General features: G+C 31.1%; 1 protein-coding gene across 6 annotated transcripts in view; it reads left to right on the forward strand.

Annotated features, from left to right (window-relative positions):
* The window catches only part of LOC136988851 (intermembrane lipid transfer protein VPS13A-like), a 368,680-nt gene that overhangs the window by 323,772 nt on the left and 26,199 nt on the right, over positions 1–18,709 (forward strand). For all 6 annotated transcript variants that reach the window (XM_067286838.1, XM_067286837.1, XM_067286842.1 and 3 more), the window contains 6 exons: positions 1,198–1,349; positions 5,648–5,750; positions 9,179–9,241; positions 9,308–9,364; positions 15,974–16,110; positions 16,194–16,389. In XM_067286838.1, the coding sequence (XP_067142939.1) occupies positions 1,198–1,349; positions 5,648–5,750; positions 9,179–9,241; positions 9,308–9,364; positions 15,974–16,110; positions 16,194–16,389 (708 nt within the window). The remainder of the gene's footprint in view (positions 1–1,197; positions 1,350–5,647; positions 5,751–9,178; positions 9,242–9,307; positions 9,365–15,973; positions 16,111–16,193; positions 16,390–18,709) is intronic.

The raw sequence follows: 18,709 nt of genomic DNA on the forward strand, positions 1-18,709 counted from the left end.
CATAAAGTGTGAGATTCATAAAAAAGTTTTCCTAAGAATGTTTCCGATTCTTTCTCACACAAGAGAAAATGGGTTAGGGGCGTTGGGTATAACTTTATGTAACAAAGGGGGCGGTGGATCGAAAAAGTTTGGGAATCACTGAGTTATCTATATTAAACAACCACCTGTATAATGCAACCATGGGCATCGATTTTCGGTTTAAAACAACATACAACTATTGTAATAAGCAACCACTTCTGTGAATATATCTGGTCTAAACTATTTTTCGAACCCATCTCAAAAACATTTCCCCCTCCTAATATAATGAATTAGTCTAAACTCTTGTTGGAACCCACTTCAGGTACTTTTCCCACCCTTGAAATTAGGTACAGATGTTAATGAATTAATCTAGCTACAAAGGAAATGCACTTCAATTTGTTCAAAAATGTTCAAAAAACAAAATAAATGTGAAGAAATGTGCTGTCATTAGAAGATCGTGTCACTCTCACTCAAAATACATATTCAAAAAAACAATAAATGCATTAACGCAAAAATCTGTTTTACAGGCAACCTTCCTTTTTTGATTCCGCAATTGTCATTGATATAATGAAATCATATTATGAGTAGAAATAATAAAACCGTTTTATTATTAATTAATAATTTTTCTTATTGTACTTAAGAATATATTAAATATTTTTTAAAAATACAATATTTTTAAAGTTAAAATAAGATTAAACTAACAAAAACCAAAGTGGTGAAGAGATATGATGTGCTTGTATATTGATGAAGTAATATGCATAACTGAGGAGCGAATGAAGAGAACTAAGTTGAATTGATTAAGATGGAAAAAGGTAATGTGCATTATAATCAAGAAAATACTGTATTATTTTTAAAATCTTGGTATTAAATCTGTCTTATAAAATCACGATGACTTTTGTTAATCAAGTTATCTGATAAGAATAAAATACCAATAGAGCTCTATCGTTGGAAAAATTAACTTATTTTTTCTCACCGTGAGTTTTGCTTAGTAGAAAGGCTAAAAAATACATGTGGAAATACGGTATTACAGCACCACCTGTTTTAGATGACCACTTGTCTAAAAGACCACTTTTTGAATAGAACCATGTGTGGTCACCATAGACAGGTTTTACTGTATATATTCACATATATATTATAAGAGAAAACATTTTAATCTTAAATATTTTTATTATTTTTCAGATTGACAATCAGTTACCAGATGCCATTTTTCCTACAGTGCTTTATCCTGTGCCTCCACCTCAAGCTCTCGTAAGGCGCAATGGGCCAAAACCATTTATTGAAATGGCTTTGTTAACTCATAAATCTCGTAATCTAAATTTGAATACAATAAAGTAAGTTTTGTTCATTTTTATTTCTAAAATATCAAAGTTCATTAACATTTAATTTTCAAATTATGATTTACCTACACAAAGTTTATTACATTAGCAAAACATGTAGCTAACATTACCAAAACTGTTATTTTATCATGACACTCAATCACAGTCCACTGAATTATCCAGTTCAAACAGCAAGTCATAAAGTTTATATATATATATATCTGCAAGCCAGTATAACACCAGCAATTACTATGAACTATGACATGGAATAAACATATGTTTTATGAAACATTTGCAACTTTGTTTTTACCCATTAATTATGGCAATCATTTGGTTTAATAATGGGTAAAAACACAATCGCAAATGTTTCATAAAACATATGTTTATTCCATGTCATAGTAATTGTTGGTTGTTGTACTGGCTTGCTTTTGCTGAAAATTTTGTATTAAAACATTAGTTGTAATTTTTACAGTATATGTGATAAATATACTGTAAAAATTACAACTGTAAAATAAACCACACATGGGATGTACTGACATGCTTGACTACAGGAAATGCCTTATCTTCAATTTCCCTGTTATAAAATATAAAAATACTAGATGCCAAATAATGTTACAAAATGAACCATACAAATGTCTATCAGCATTATTTTCACAAGTACTTTTGACAGTACAGTATATAACTGTCTTCTTCAGGCAATATCATTCACAGAGAACAGAATGCTGCTACAGTAAGATCCCGCTTAATGTGGGGGATGATGCATTCCTAGACAACAAAGTGCTAAATGAAACAGAGTTAAATGAGATCATTTTAACATAGAGTATAGAGATAGGGGAACAGGCAACCAAAAATAAACAAATTTTACTTTAATTTTAAGTTATTTTTATATTAATTTGTATAATAATATATGTTAAATAACACAAACATATGCACACAGAAATGTAAAGTTCATTTTTTTTTTTTGCAGTAAAGTCGTGAAGTTTCATTTGTCCCATTTTTTTTTTCCTTAAGCAAATGTCAGTAGCAGAAGATCACATCCAAAATGCCTCGTTTTGCTTTTGCACTTCTTTCAAAATCTGGATCATTCCAAAATTGCACCAAACAAACATAGATTTAAAGAAAGTACACCTTTTTGCCACCTTTTTCTGATTGGTTCATGTTCATAAATAATCATATTATATATGAATCAATGAAATGATGCAATAATTTAAATCAGCATAAATTTTGAACTTTTTTTGGCTTCGAGCAGACCATGTTATATTGAATCAGCATTGAGTGAGGCAGCATTAAGTGGGGTCTTACTGTATTTGAAAAATAAAACACAAACAGCAAAGAACATTTTTCAAAATTCTTCCTCATGCACAAGCATGGAAAATAATTGAAACATAAAAAATTACAAAATTATAAAAACAATCAGGGTACACAAATAAATAAAACTAATAAAATACAAAATTAAACAAATATATAGCAGTGCTATTAATGAAGCTAGATGTTCTTTTATTGTAAAATACACAAATTATGAATTCAGAAACTTAAATACTGCTATCCACATCTCTGGTATATCAAGCATAGGGGAGTTGCAGTGACATTGACTCAATGAAAAGAGATTCCCAGGTGAATAGTGTTCTTCCATCCACCAGTGTTTTGGGGGCAAAGTTTGTGACAAAAGCAGATCAAATTTACCCTCTATTACTTGTTTAGCTAGTTCTGTCATACACCTATTATGCACATCTTCATGATGCTCCATAAGACAGAGGCAAAGCACTCTGGCAGTTTCCTCAATATATAATATAATAGCTTCAATGTGGGTAACTTCCAAAATGCTTCACCTTCATCTTATGGAGCATTGTGTACAGCAGAACTAGCTAAACAAGTAATAGAGGGTAAATTTCATTCGCTTTGGTCACAAACTTCACTCCTAAAATGCTGTGGGGACCAAAGAACATTATTCATCTGGGAATCTCTTTTCATTGATCCAATATAGATCTAACAGGGAATTAGAGTACATGGGAGCCTCATGTTGACATATTGCCACTTGCCTAAAGGAACAGAGTGGACATATCTAAAGACCTCATATCCAATGCCATATCAGCATATGTCAGAAATCCAGGTATGGGAGTATACATAAACAAACTTCATGAAACCTGATAAATTTGTAAAGCCAAACAACCACCAGATTACATTGGGCTACTTTTCTGCAATTATATTTAAATGTAATTGCAGAAAAGTAGCCTGATGTAATCTGGTGGTTTTGGGAGTCCATTTCAACCGAACCAAAATTTTACACAATAGCAGAGAGGACACAGCTCAGACATCTTGAATTAATCAGAATTAATGGATATTTACAATGCAGCCTTAAGAAAACAAGCCATCAACTATAAGAAAGATAACACAATCCCAAATTCATGGAACATTACAAAATTTATGTTGGATGAATGTATATCATCACAAGATTATGTATACAATGTTTCCACCTATCAGTGGTGGTCATGTATCTGCCAATCATCAGAGGCAACATAGAAGTTATAATGTTTTATCATTGGAAAATTGTGTGATTCCATACTCCACCAGCCTGATGATGTCTTTTTAAAAATGGATGAAAACATTTGCCTTTTTTTTTTTTTTTTGTTGTTTGTTAGGATCAACAATTAAATTATTGATACTCTATAATATCAATGCATACATTGCATTGTGTTGTGGTGATATTTGTAAAGTTTTTCCTGTTATGTAATAAAAGGTTGGTAGTGCTGTTAATTCCTCAGGGAGTCGTTAATGATGGTGACCTCATATTATTCTCCTTTTTCTAGTGCTGACTTTCCGTTATTCACATCTGTGTAATCTTTAGCATAACTATATCTAACTATATTTAGCATAATCTCTGACAAGCATATCAAGTTTTTAACAATCCTTTATTCTTTTATTTTCACTTATCTACTATAAAAAGATGAAAAAATGGGCAGTCTCTTTCTGTGACGGTATGCCAAAAACGGCCCTAGGAGCACCCCTAGCTATTATTTTATATTTTTACAATATAATATTCAATATATTATTATTCTGTAATTTAGTATGCCCCGATGTTGAAAGGCCTGCATCAGGCCATTTGACTGCAGGCCATTCGACTGGTTGTTTATAATTTTTGTTTGTTTTGAATATCTGTTAAATAATTGTTTAATTTTTAAGATTGGGTGTATATTAAATTGAATTTATAACACACTTCCAATGAACAAGTGGTATTCTTCAATGTTGGTTGATAAATAAAACTGAGAGTGTTTGTTATTTCTGCAATACCGTATTTACTCACATATAAGATGACCTCACATATAGGATGAAGTATGACTTTAAAGATTAAAATTGTATTAATAAATCTAATTTTCTTTATTTTGATTTTATTTTGTTTAATCACAAGTAAAATAGAAAATACATGTAAATGCACACATTGTTCAGCAAAAATACTGGCATTTTAAACTTCAAGGAAAAATCTTGTAAAATCGACAACATAATTTGTTCATGTAAAGCTACCAATTGGGAACCTTTTTTGCCAATCGAATCCACTCTCCATCAATTAGACTTATGAGTTTATCCGAATTCTAATTTCCGAATAATCATCTGTTTTCACGTGGGAATGGATAAAACTTATATCCAGCTCCCATGTGATTTTGGAATTTCAATTTGGAATTCAATTTAAAAGCTTTGTTTTCCCTATTGCTATTCATCTTTACTTCTGACAATACACAAGAACGATTCAAATAACCCAGATAAAATACTTATGTTTTTAAATACAAGAGAGTAAGCATCTTGTAAAAAATGCAAATACACAGTTCATAAAAATTATTTATAAAATGCAAAGAATTGTTCACTCATGCATATAGAACAACCTAGGAATTTGAAGCAGTGAAAAATGAATAAAAACCTCGTCATATATGCAAGTAAATATAGTATATAACTTGCTGGATTAAAGGTTGTAGAATATTGTAGAATCCAGTTTGTTAATTTTATACATTTCTGAAAACTATATTTCAATAGATATATTTTCTTAAATGTAATGTATTCTCTCTACAATATGTTATTAACAGAAAATCATTTTTAAAAATGAAGAAATTTCTTTAAAAACTTGTGTTTTTGTTAAATTATGTAGAAGAAATAATTTCATGGCATCAACTTTTTGTTAAATGATAGTTCCATTCAAAATATGTATATGTATTTAAATTGAAATTATTAAAACAATAATAATTTTAATATATTTTTAGTATATTTTTTAAAAATAAAAACTGGTCTTTAAAACATTAAATTTAAACTAATGTGTATTATTTCAGATATTTTAAAGTACTGATTCAAGAACTAAACATAAGGATAGATAAAGGTTTTTTGCTTTCTGTATATGATATTTTTTCAAGTCTACAAGTTCCAAAAGAAGAGGTGAGCATACAAAATGATATTATTGCTTTAACTGTGTTCTGAGAATAGTGTTTAACCTACTTTGGTAATCTTTAATTAATCTTTGCTTTATTTGTGTATTCTGTTAGTTTAGCCTGTTGAAATCCTAAATACTTGTAGAACTCTCCCTCTTCCATGGATTCAATAACATTTCCATTTCCAAGTGCAAAAATCTCCTTTCTTCAGGACTCCTTTTTCTATGTGAAGTGTTTTGCATTTGTCTAGGCCAAACTCCATTTGTACAGTACATCCTTGGTGTATGAAGTTGTTTTTGTGTGGATGCATAAAGTTTTATGTCATCCATGTACATGAGATGTGACAATGTAAACTGTGTTGTTTTTTTCATGTCTGATATTGTAACCATGTTGCATGTTGTTTAACATATTGGATAAAAGGTTCAGGGCTAAGTAAAACCAGAGAGGACTCAAGGAATCTCCTTGAAAAATTCCTCACCTAATGAATAATTGCTTTGTTTGTATGGAAATGTTATGAATCCTGACATGTAGTGTTGTTCTCCAGTGCTGCGTAGTATTTTGCAAGAATGCAATGAGTGATGGATGAATTTAGTACATGTGTAGAATATGTGTTATGTATTTGTTATGTATGTAAACCTCCAGAGGATAACCCACACCGAATTGCCCCTTGACCTAGTTAGGTGATCCCGCACCTCTGACCTTTTGTCTTTGTCGTGTTTCTTTGTCTTCGGGCAGTCGTGCATTAGCTGTTGTAACACTTAGACCTGGAGGCACAAACGTTACATTGTATTACCACGCCGTTACATTCTATTCTAATAAAGTTATTTATATACGTTAACAGTAATCGTTTATTTTATGGACACAACAATATGTAACAGCCAACTGTGTGGAACGCTGTCGAATGCTCTTCTGTACTCTATATATGACATGTGTATGTTTCCGTGTTGTTTGTGTGCTTGCTGTAGAATGATTGAATCTATGAGTAACTGTTCTTTGCATCCCGTGATTTCTACGGCAACCTTTTTGTTGTTCCGTAAGAATGTTGTGTTCTTCAACATGTTTGATCTTTTGTTTGCGATACAGGATGTCAATACTTTGTAGTGTGTTGGAAGACATTTAATTGGTCTGTATTCTGTAGGGTCTGTGATACTGTTGTTTTTTAGGTTTCATATAGGTGATGCCCTGAGTGAAAAATTTTTGCATGTCTTGTGAATTGATGACGATGTGTGTTAGGTGTTTACATTACTGCACAAGGAACTAACTAAACTTTTTGTATCAGAAATTGTGAATGTTGTCTACACCAGGTGTCTTCCAGTTGTGTGTTCTCTTAACAGCATAGCAGATGTTATGTATGTTTATTATAGCATAGGGCATAGTTGCTATGTTGTGCAAGTTTTTGTTCTCCTCGATCCAGCCTGCATCAGCATTGTGTGTAACAGCACTGGATCAAAAAGAGGACCAATAAGTTGTGAGTTCTTCTGTGTGCCACTGTGCTGTGTATCAAGTATTTGTTTTTAAAAAATAGCATCTGATGTGGCTCATGATCTCCCCTTCCTCTTCTAACTTCTCTTTCACATTTTCATCCCCTTGGCTCCTGCCATCAATGCCTTTCCTTTCTGTCTATGACCTTCTCACTTCTTTTCATCTCCTTAAAGGAAATACCACTGAGTAATACCTTCTAACCCTTTCCAAAACTAAAGTAATGTATCAGTGTTTGTTTTGTTACTAATTTGTCTGTAAAAGAGTTTTTCATTGTTTGTAAATAATTTATTTTATTTTCCTAGTGAATATGTTTTGTATCATTTCAGTCTATGTGCTTTGGCTGTGAGTTTTTGTTTTAATGTATGAATGTATTCTGTAATGTGTGTGTTGTGATGTTCATGTTTTGTGTATGTTTTGATTGTCTTGAAAATATTTTTGAGTTGTTTCTTTAATTTGGGTATTGTGTCAGTCTGCCTAATTGCTGTCGAATGTCATTTATTTGTGTTTCTATTCTTCTCTGCCAGGAAGGCATGTGATAAGGATTGTATTTTCAGTCCATGGTGTGACTGCCCCAGCATAAACTAATGTATGAATGTCTGAGAGTGTAAAAATTAAATGGATGTAGTGTGGTAGTAAGTGAGTGTTTACATAATTTAGTGTTTTTCCTACTTCCTATGATGTATCGATTTTTGGTATTCGTGGTCGTTGTGTGGAATCTGTGCCTGTATATTTAGTGAGTGTTTCTTGAAATATAAATTGAGAGTGTATTAACTAAATCTATGTCTATGTTATCAGTGATGGATGAGGAAGTGTCTGCAGTATCATTAGTGGTTTGTGTTGTGTGTTCTATAATCAGTACTTGTTGCTGGATTATCCTGACAAGTTACATGATTTTCATTAATGTTAAATGTTTGTCTGTTGATGTATTTGATCAGCAACCTGTTGTTTGATAAGTTTGAGTGTTGTTTGTGGGATAAGATTGTTGTGTATAATTGTTCTTTTTTGATCAACAATCCTTTGTTTGGTGACAGAGAGGTGAGGATGGTGCTGTTGTCTGTATGCTGTCTTGTTTGTTTCGAGTCTTGTGATGGTGTAGTAAGTACAGATGATAAACTCATTTATTTCCATTGTCCATTTCATCCATTCCATTGTCCTTTGTGGTTTGTGGATGCATTGCCACAGAAACATTAAGATTAGGTTGGTTCCTCACATCTGTCGAGGACTTTGCAGTAGCCATGCTTGGGCCAGCATTGCTTTTGCCACCGGAGACTGTGGATTATTTTTTCAAATGCGAGCCTCTGCCTAACCCACAAATGCGGACTTTGTTAACCCAGGTGACATCCGAGCCAGTATCACACTTAGACCTGGTTATTACCATGGTAAATACCTCCACAGAATGTGGATGTGGTCACTCTTAGCTTCATTTCTCCCCATAGATCTTATGTGGCATAGATGTCCCTACTAGGAGCTTGTGTTTCAGCCTGGTGGCACCTGGTCGTGGTGGGAGAGTTGTTGTTATTAATTACTGAAAATAGCATTCTGTACAAGTAGTTGCAGTCCATTTGCTTAATAAATTACATTGGTTACATGGCATTTGGCATATTATTGTAAATCTCAGATAATTGGAAATCATGAATATTTGGTCCCCTGAATTTCGAACTAATGAAGATTTCCTGTGTCAGTTGATATCATTTGATGTAAGTTAACAGATGTTCTAAATTTAAAAATGTGGAAACATTTAAGATTATGTAACAACAGTTTATATCATTTCCAAAATTTAACTGTTTATTTATATAAAGTAAATGACTGCTGATGAATTATCAACTGACAATAAAAAAATATCATTTGAATTTATTTCCAATAATTGATATCAAATATGAATTAATATCATTTAATATTTCTTATGTGTTAATGGATTAAAATAATAACAACTTTATTATTAATTCTATGTAGAAAGAAAAACTGAAAATGGATTTATTGTTAGTTCAACAACCTTTGTGGAAAACAAAACAAGTGGTGAGCACGTTAAATTTACATTGCTGTTAAAGTTTTGAAATGTGTTAATTTTTTATGTCTTTACAGAAAATTTCCAGGTCAAAAAGAACTGTTGTAGAATATATTCATCTTTCACCTTTAAAAGTAAGATTTTACTTTTAGATTAAAAATATTTAATAATAATAATGTTATTCAATTTTATAAACTCCAAATCAATATACCTACAGGTATATACCTACCTTCAAATACAGTAGGGACAAATGATCTGTTTGCTCTCCAGCAAACACTCATCACATTTATCATTTCTTTAAAATCAAAATCAAGTATTCTTAGAATCTATTATTAGTTAAACTAGTGAAATAAACTATCTTCAGAAACAATAAAATAAAGAATTTGTTAATACAACTAAGAACTATAAACATCCAATCCAGAACCTGCTAAATTAATTAATAAGTACAAGTAGGCCTCCTACAACGCGGTACCTTTATAACGCGTTTTCGCTCCAACGCGGTTGGAAAAATGCAGAAATTTTCTTACAACGCAGTACTTTTACAATGGGGTTTAGGGTATTTAGAAACGACTTATCTTTCACATAATAGAAAAATCGCAACAGATCACATAAGTGCAGTGGAACTTGATGGAACAAGCTCAGATCTTGAAATAAGGCCAGTCAAACATTCTCGAACAACTATAATAAGTGATGATGAGGACTGAATTTGAGCATAACATTATGTTTCTTTTTGATTTTGACTTGAAATCATAATCTTTTTAGTTTTTATATGATGTTGAATTTTATTTAAGCTTTTTATGTACATAAATTTAAAAAATGATGAAAATGTTACACCATAAAAGGCAGTTTTTCTCTTTTTAGAACTGAATTCCAGTTTTTGTATTAAGTTGGTGTCTCCTATAACGTGATTTCCCACAACGTGGTATTTTTAAGGAATGTATCTACCGCGTTGTAGGAGGCCTACCTGTACTAATTTAATTTTAATTATTAAATTTAATAAGAAATAGTGCCTAATACCTATCCCTAGGCCAAGTTAGCATTTAATTATCAATGGTAATAGGAATATAGCCCAATTTTGATAGGTCAATCTGACTCACCTCCACTTTCTAATTGGTCTTTACTAAGTGTAATGAGATTGGAACTCAGATCGCAGGATGACCGATCCTAGGATTTACATCATTCTATTGTTTTAACATGAGAAGTACACTTTTCCAAGAAGTCCTTTTAAACATGCCCTTTTATGAACATAAATTTCTGTTTTTTTTTTTTTTTTTTTTTTTAAAGCAGCTTTATTTATAAGTGTGGTTCTGGTTTACTTTTGGAGCCTCGGAAACCTATTAAACTACCTTCGGCTCGCTTTGAAGTCCTGCCCATCTGCACTTGTACTGGGTGTCTGGGTCATCAAGTCATTGTGTAAATTTTTAGCCTTTTCACAAATTATAGCTTCACTAACACTGTCTCCAGCAAGTTGCTTTTTATTGATCCATATTAGCAGCAGTTTTTCAACTTTATCTAAAACTTTATATCTTTGTTTTGTTATCATATTCACTTCTTTAGCCACTTTAGCAGCCTTAAATGCTTCTTTATTTTTAATAATAGTAGAGATAGTCGATTTTGAGTCATTATATTTTTTAGTGATGTCAGAAACACAAATGCCATTCTCGTGTTTTGCAATAATTACTTTCTTTAATGCTAAACTAAAACATTTTCTATTGCCACTATCATTTCTCTCTTTCTTGGGTACCATTTTGATTAAATATACAAATCACAAAACTGAAAAAAAAGAAGTTTAGCACAAATACTCAGAAAAGCACTACTTACCTCAAACACGCCTAACAGTAACTGAAATTTGACACAAAAAACCATTACATTCGTTACCGAAGACAAAATTTTTGCAAAATAAAATTTCATTAACCAATTTGGTCATCAACTAGAGCAAACTTGTTAACTGAGGTTCCACTGTATTATCATTTATGATACACTTTGTAGTTATGTTTTTAACAGTGGTGTGCCATCCATGAAAGCTGTGGAAGTGCTGCTTTCCTTGTATTTTCTAAAATATAAATACATATTGTGTGATTATTTTCATATTTTAACATACTTTGAATTATAATAAAATATTAATTTTAAGTAACTGCATTATGTATTTTATTATAAATTTCTATACATGTGAAAAACAATGATAAGATTGCTATTGTATATTTGAATATAAATTTGCATATGCATATTTCCAATGGAAGCATGTATTGTCAAATACAGGATGCTTCCATGGTGAAACTATCTGAATGGTATAACACAGCCAGATTACAAGTATTCGCGCGTGCACTTTAGAGCACCAACCTATGGTGGTTTAGCTCATGGATGATACAGACCACAATAGCATATAATGCTTCTAATGATTCCATCAATTAGCCACCTGTAGGGTGGCTAATTGATGGAATCATTAGAAGGTGGCTATTTGACTAAGTGCATTGTTTTAAGATTTGAAAAGTAAAGAATATTCAATGTTATTTTTATGTATGTTTCTTTACTGTATGTTTCTTAAATAATTTTTAATTATAATATTCATTTAATTATAATTATATTGACAGATTTTTCAGACATAATATTTAAAATTATTAATAACTAAAGTGTTTTTCATATAATCTTTAGAATTTTATCTATTTTCCAAAGTGAGTTTTAATTCTTTAAATTAAGTAAATTTTATGGAGAATTGTTTGATTTATTTAAATTACGTACGTAGTGAATTGCAATATTTATATTCATGTCCAGACTATATTGGCAAGTTACTCTTAGACATAAAAATTAATGATATTAAAAAAATATTCTAATTAATGATGATCTGAACAAAGATGTACTAAAAGAATTATTTGATTTATGATACCATCTATGAGTGCATCCGTTGCAAGGCTTTGGAGCAGGAGCATGGAGTAGGTGGAGCAATGGATTTTTACTCGCAGCTGGAGCACGGAAATTTGTAGTGCTCTGCTGCTCCAATATATATATTTTTTTAATATTTAAGCCAGTGAGAATGGAAGTGGCATAAATCATAAAATTTAAAAATGAGTTAAGTCCATGTTTGAAATCCTTTGACATAGTTCTGTTTTGTTTAGAATGAAAGTGACTTTAGTCATTAGTATAGAAATTCAGCACTAGGAGCAGCACTAATATTCATTTCTTACATTTGATTTGTCAATAAAAATTTTAACAAACTATTAAATATTAAATTAAATTTCTCCAATTAACCATAAAGTGACTTATGCCATTTTCATTCTCACTGGCTCATTTCATAATTTGCAATTTGCATTGTTAAGTTTACAACACTGATATTATTTATCATGTGGCAAACTTGTCAAACAACACATACTCCTGACCAAGCACATGCAAAAATTGTGAGGTTATGTCGTTTGTTTCTGTTTGAAATCAGTTTGTTATAATCGTATATTGTAATTCATAATTTATTTGCAGAGGTAAGATTATTATTATTTGGTTATTTTGTATGCACGAATGTTTATATGCATTATTTCTCAATTAATAACACTTAAATATTTGATTATTTAAGTCATGGCATCAAATCAAAATTTAAAACCGTCACCCATGATAGACAGTCGATTTACAGAAGAAGAGCTTAAAGAAATATTCATATTTGAATACGATAATGGGAAGAAGTCAGATATATGCAAGATGGAACACATTGTAAATGGCGAATCTATACAATGCAACTTCGAGGCAAGTGGAACTAGTGTGTCGAAAAAGTTCAATCTTTGGCAGCATGTGAAGCGTAATCATCCTGAAATTTACGAAGGGTTAGTTAAAAAGAAGGATCAACAAGACGAAAGCCATTGCAAGAAGAAAACGTAATCACAAAAATTTTACCATTGCTCTTTCATGTCATAAGAAATGTAGAACTAATCAACCAAAAATTGATACATCGTTGAAGATTACAGTCACTATGGTTAGTAATACTTTCTGCGAGGAACTTGTTGAGATGGTTTGTATGAGTATGATACCACTCACTACATTCACATTAAATAACAAAGGATTTTAAAAGATTGTTGGCAAAATGGCTCAGAAGCTTGGTGTATCAACAGGACATGATGCTGTTCGTCAATTAGTAATAAGCACAGCAGAGTATGCTCGCATCAAATCTAAGACAGACTTTAAAAGGACAATTATGCTTTTTAAGCTAGATGCTGCAACCTGTGGAAAAAGAAATTTTTTTGCTATCAATATACAATTTTGAAATGAAAAAATGAGAAAACTGAAATAAAAATATTGGATAATGCCGATGCTGAAGGAAGGCATAACTCTTTTTATGTGAAAAATCAAATTAGAGAAACTTTAAACAAATTTGAAATCAACGAAAAACAAGTAATAAATATTTGTGTAGATCAGTAATTCTTAAAGTGGGGGTTGCAAAAAATATTTGGGGGGTTGCTGAAAAATTGATGCCAGATCAATTTTTTTTCAAATATTTTATAAATTTACTATGGATTCATATTTAGAAATAATAGAAATAAAAAATATATTAAAAAATTTTTACTTAAATAAATTGCACATATAAATAATAAAAACCATATAAATATTTTAATACGAGCCTAATATTCATAAATTTGTGCGCTATTGGGGAATCCCCCGAGTTCCACTCTCAGCCTAAACTATGATAGAACAACATTGTCATTTGGAACGGTGTTCACTAGCAGCATTGTGTCTGTAGCCAAGTCAAGTTAGAAATACAGTAGAGCTGTAACCGATCAACTGAAAGCTTTTCAGTCGACAAATTTAAATTTCTGTTAGTGCTGTGGTGCTGCTATATTTGGCTATATATTGGGCTACTCCAATATTATTTTAGTTGGTATGCGTTTTTAGCTGGCAGCACTGAAGCGACCATGAGAGGGTACTGTACTTAACCCCCTCCCTCTGGGATGTTTTCCTACACAAAAATTTCAAAGGACCCCTGAAGAATGACTAAGTGCAAAAGGGCGGGTCATGAACCAAAAAGTTTGAGAAACACTGGTGTAGATAATGCAGCAAACATGACATATGCTGTCAACTCTCTTCAACTGACCATTTGGAATGGATTAAAGAATGAACGAATAATAAAAATATTAGGGAAAATTTGACAGGTTGTGGTAAAATTACAAACGCCAACAATTCGTAATGTTTTGCTGAAAATGCATGGTAAAACTCAATCCCTGGATACAGTAACGAGATGGGGTTTTATATATGCCATGCTTGATCGTGTTTCTTTTTTCAAAGACTACTGCAACCAAGTAGCTGCTGCTGGAACAAAAGACCTAGAACTTAGCAAAGTAGAATGGAACAAAGTAAAAGATATCAGAGCTGTTTTAGAAAAACCAAATATTTCAACAATTGCTCTTCAAGCTGCCAATCTTACTCTGGAGATGTTTATGAAAGAATGCTATAAACTAGAAAAATGTATGGAAGAATTTGGAGGATGTGTTGCATTGGGAATTCTGTCTTCTGTAAAAATGCAGAAAGAAAAGCTTTTTCGAAACACACATTTTCTTGCTGGAGTGTATGTTGATTCTAGGTATAGAGTCTTATTAAGTGTGGTAGAAAAACTAAAAGTGAGAGAAGGTTTTTCAGACATCCAACAACAAATCAAAAGGCAAATACTAATTGATTTGGGTAAAGAGCCAGCAGTTGTTGAACTGTCACAGCCAACCTGTAATATAATAAATATAGATTCATAAGACGATGATTTTGAAAAAGAATTGGATAGAAGAGAAAACAATCATCGAATTTCCACTATACATAATAAAGATGACAACGAATAGACAAACATATTGAGAAAGACTGCAATGCAATAGAGGATGTGGGGAGATTAAAGGTGAATGTATTCGAAGCCATTGACCATTATTCATAGTGCATCAGAAAAGCATGCAGAGTTGCTTCAAGCGTGCCAACTTCTCAAGCAAGTGTTGAGTGTCTATTTTCTGGATTAATTTTAATTGATAATAAGCAATCAATGAAGAACAATTTGCTGTCTGCCATTTTATTTATTAAAATCAACAAATAAATTTTATATTGTATGTTAATTTTTTTTAATAATAAATAAATTATTTGTAAATAAACAAGCTTTTTTTATATGTCCTTATATATCATAGGAATTACATTAATTTTTTCTTTAAGAATATTTTAACCGGAGCACAGAGTGGAGCTGGAGCAAATACTTTGATGCTGGAGTGGAGCAACTCAAAAAAATGGTCGCTCCAAAGCCCTGGTCTGTTGAGCACAGTTTTTCAACCATGAAACAAATTCATACATTCACAAGGAACACTCAGAGGAAAGATTGTCATCATTAGTGTTGCTTTCAATAGAAAAAGAGCTTTTAGATACTTTGATGAAATCAATGACGAGCGATTTTTATGATAAAGTAATTAACGACTTTGCGAAAAAATTGCCAAATAGATTTAGTTTATAAAAAATAATTGACACGAAACAAAGATATAAAACTTGTTTTTATTATCTATTTTAGAATTAAAATAAATAAACTGTTTATTTTTGTCATTTCCAGTATTTGTTTAAAATTTTTATGGAAACACAGCTTCCCTATCATCAAATGTCACCGCACGCCACTAGTTTTTGATGACATAAGTATTTGTAAAAATTAATGTAAATACAAAAATTATAAACATTTTAAGTGAATTTTAGTTTTAATCTCTCAAAACAGAATGTAAAGAAATGTTTGTAAAAATTTTAAGTTTTTTTCTTTATAGATCCATTTCAGTTTTAGTCCAAGAGGTATTGTACACAAAGCAAAACCAGATCCATGGTCTTTACAGCAAGATGTTGTTGATTTTTTCTTTAATTCAATTGGTGCTACTTTGACTGAAGTTAAAGATGTAGAATTGAGGTATATTTCTAGGGCTAGTTTCTATTTATTTACATCTTTAATTTTTACATAACTAAATTCATATTCATATAATTTTTCTTTAGGATGGCCTTCTATGAAAAAAGAGGAAAAGTTTTTACTCCTGTTGAATTATTAATGGATGTGAAAAGCCATTACATTAATCAAATAATTCAGCAAGCATATGTTTTAATATTAGGACTAGATATATTAGGAAATCCTTTTGGTCTAATAAAAGATTTTACACAAGGATTAGGAGATTTTTTTTATGAACCTTTTCTGGTAAGTGTTTCTAATGTTTAATGATATATAAATTTTTCAATACATCGCCACTACCATAAATAATCGGGCTAACTTTTGGATATAAACGATTAAAGATTATAAATAAATTTGGCACTTGAGGTAGGTGTTAGGTGCCATCTCCTATTAAAATTAATAATTATAATAATTTAAATAATTTAGATTAAACTGGAAGAAAAGAATCGGCCTGAAGCAGGACTCGAATCCATAATTATAATTATTAATTTTAATAGGAGATGGTGCCAAATTTATTTATAATTTTTAATTGTTTATATCAAAAGTTAGCCCGATTATTTACAGCAAGTGGCGATGTATTGGTTTAACGTTATTGGGTTTAGTACGATGTTTATTTGTATAAATTTTTCTTTCTTTATTTAAAACATTCTATATATTTATTTAAAATTAAATTTTTCAGACTTATCTTGCCTGTAATATTTTACATGATTTTTCCTTAGCCAATATATGAAAAAATATATGAGTTAAACTCCTTATATTTTAAAATACTATAAGAAGTAATTCAGTTGTTGTTTGAAATTTGAATTTTCCATATAATGTTAATCAAAACTATTTTATACAAGTCACATATTTTGGCTCTCTGATGATGATAAGTGACATAAACTAAAACAAATAGGATTTCCTTTTTTGGATTTGCTTTAAATTGCTTCATCTTTAGATACCTCAACATTTTTAATTCAACAATGTATGTTTTTAAATCTGTTGTCCATGTCTGTTATATGTTAAAAACATAATTATCTACAAAAGTGAAATATACTTATATATTAAAAATATAATTTCCCTAGAAATACTACAAACTTCTGCACAAGTAGAGTATATATATATATATATATATATATAACAATTGACATGATAATATTTTCAATATCTATTTTGTTTAAAAGTAAAAAGACCTTTTATTTTATTTATTGGTAAAACCCGTTGGTAAAGTTTTCAGTTTTCCGAACGGGTTCGGGCGAACCTGTTGGTAAAATTTTCAGTTTCCCGAACCTTGTTAAAACACACATAACATTTCTCAGTGGTTTTGTTTCTTTTAAAAAATATATTAAAATATACGTATTATACTCTGTAACACTACTAAACTAGAGCCTTATACCTTGTTTGCACCGAGCATTTCAATCTAGATTGTGAGCAAGGTTGGGGACTATGCCTTGGTGCGATTTTTCTCAACTGTTTAATCGCAGGTTTAATCTGCAGGTTTAAACTGAGGTTTAATCGCAATCGATTCAAGAGAATTCTTGAAACTAGATCCAGTCATAAGAGAGATCCCACAATCTCATGCGCGCGAGATAATACAAGATGGCTGTGGAACATGTGTCGGGCTATGGACAGCGAAATAAAAAGGATATTGTATTTCGAGAGATGGTGACATCTGTCTATCATCAGCAGTGCCATTTGGGGTGAAAAATTTCTCTGCCAAAAAAAAAAAAAAAAAGGTCGACAGCACTAATATACGAGTACTATTGTTACCTGGTCTTCGCCCAGGGGCCTTTATGTTCCAAATAAGCCACTGATTATTAGATATATCACAAGAAAAAGGTATTGTAGTTATTTCTAGCCAAAACTTCCATTTTGTTTGTCAGTGATTGTTAGGGAAAAATTTTCTGCTAGCGAACCCTTTGTTAAATATTTCGAATATCACCACTGGTCACAGACAAGGGCTTGCTAGGGGGGCAGCTCCCCTAGAAATTCAAAAAAATTATTTAAATGCTAAGTTTTAATTAAAATAACCTTCTTAGGCTTTTTGTAAGTTAAAAAATGTTTTAAGATATTTATTTTCCGGTACATAGTAAATGATTAAAACTTTATGAATCATTTTTATTTTACCTACATACAATTCATATCCTCTATCAGTTTACATCATCTTGCCCACCCCTGGTCCTTGGTCATAGATAATGGAAATATATTTTTAAATGCAATAGCATTAGGCCTAAAATATCCAGTGACATTATCTGTTATGATATTGTATTTAAAAAAACTTTTTATATTTTTAATTACTATAAAATGGCAAAAAGCTTAATTTTGAGGGTAGGGATGGGTTTATAAAAGTTATAAATGCTAATAATGAGTAAAATCATTATAAGTCCAATTCTACTCAAGATAAGACACACAACCCCTTTTATCTCCCCACCCTGTCATTAACTACCAAAATTTTATAGCATCAATCCTATTAATACAAAAACCATCCTGCAAAATTTCAGAAATTTTCAACCAAAAGCACAGAAATTATTAAGCTTCAAAGGGAGTAAACAAAATCATGCCTACACACACACTAACATCCATACAT

The sequence above is a fragment of the Centruroides vittatus genome, unplaced genomic scaffold (genome assembly GCF_030686945.1).
Source record: "Centruroides vittatus isolate TY-2023 unplaced genomic scaffold, ASM3068694v2 scaffold_386, whole genome shotgun sequence".
Taxonomy (NCBI): domain Eukaryota; kingdom Metazoa; phylum Arthropoda; class Arachnida; order Scorpiones; family Buthidae; genus Centruroides; species Centruroides vittatus.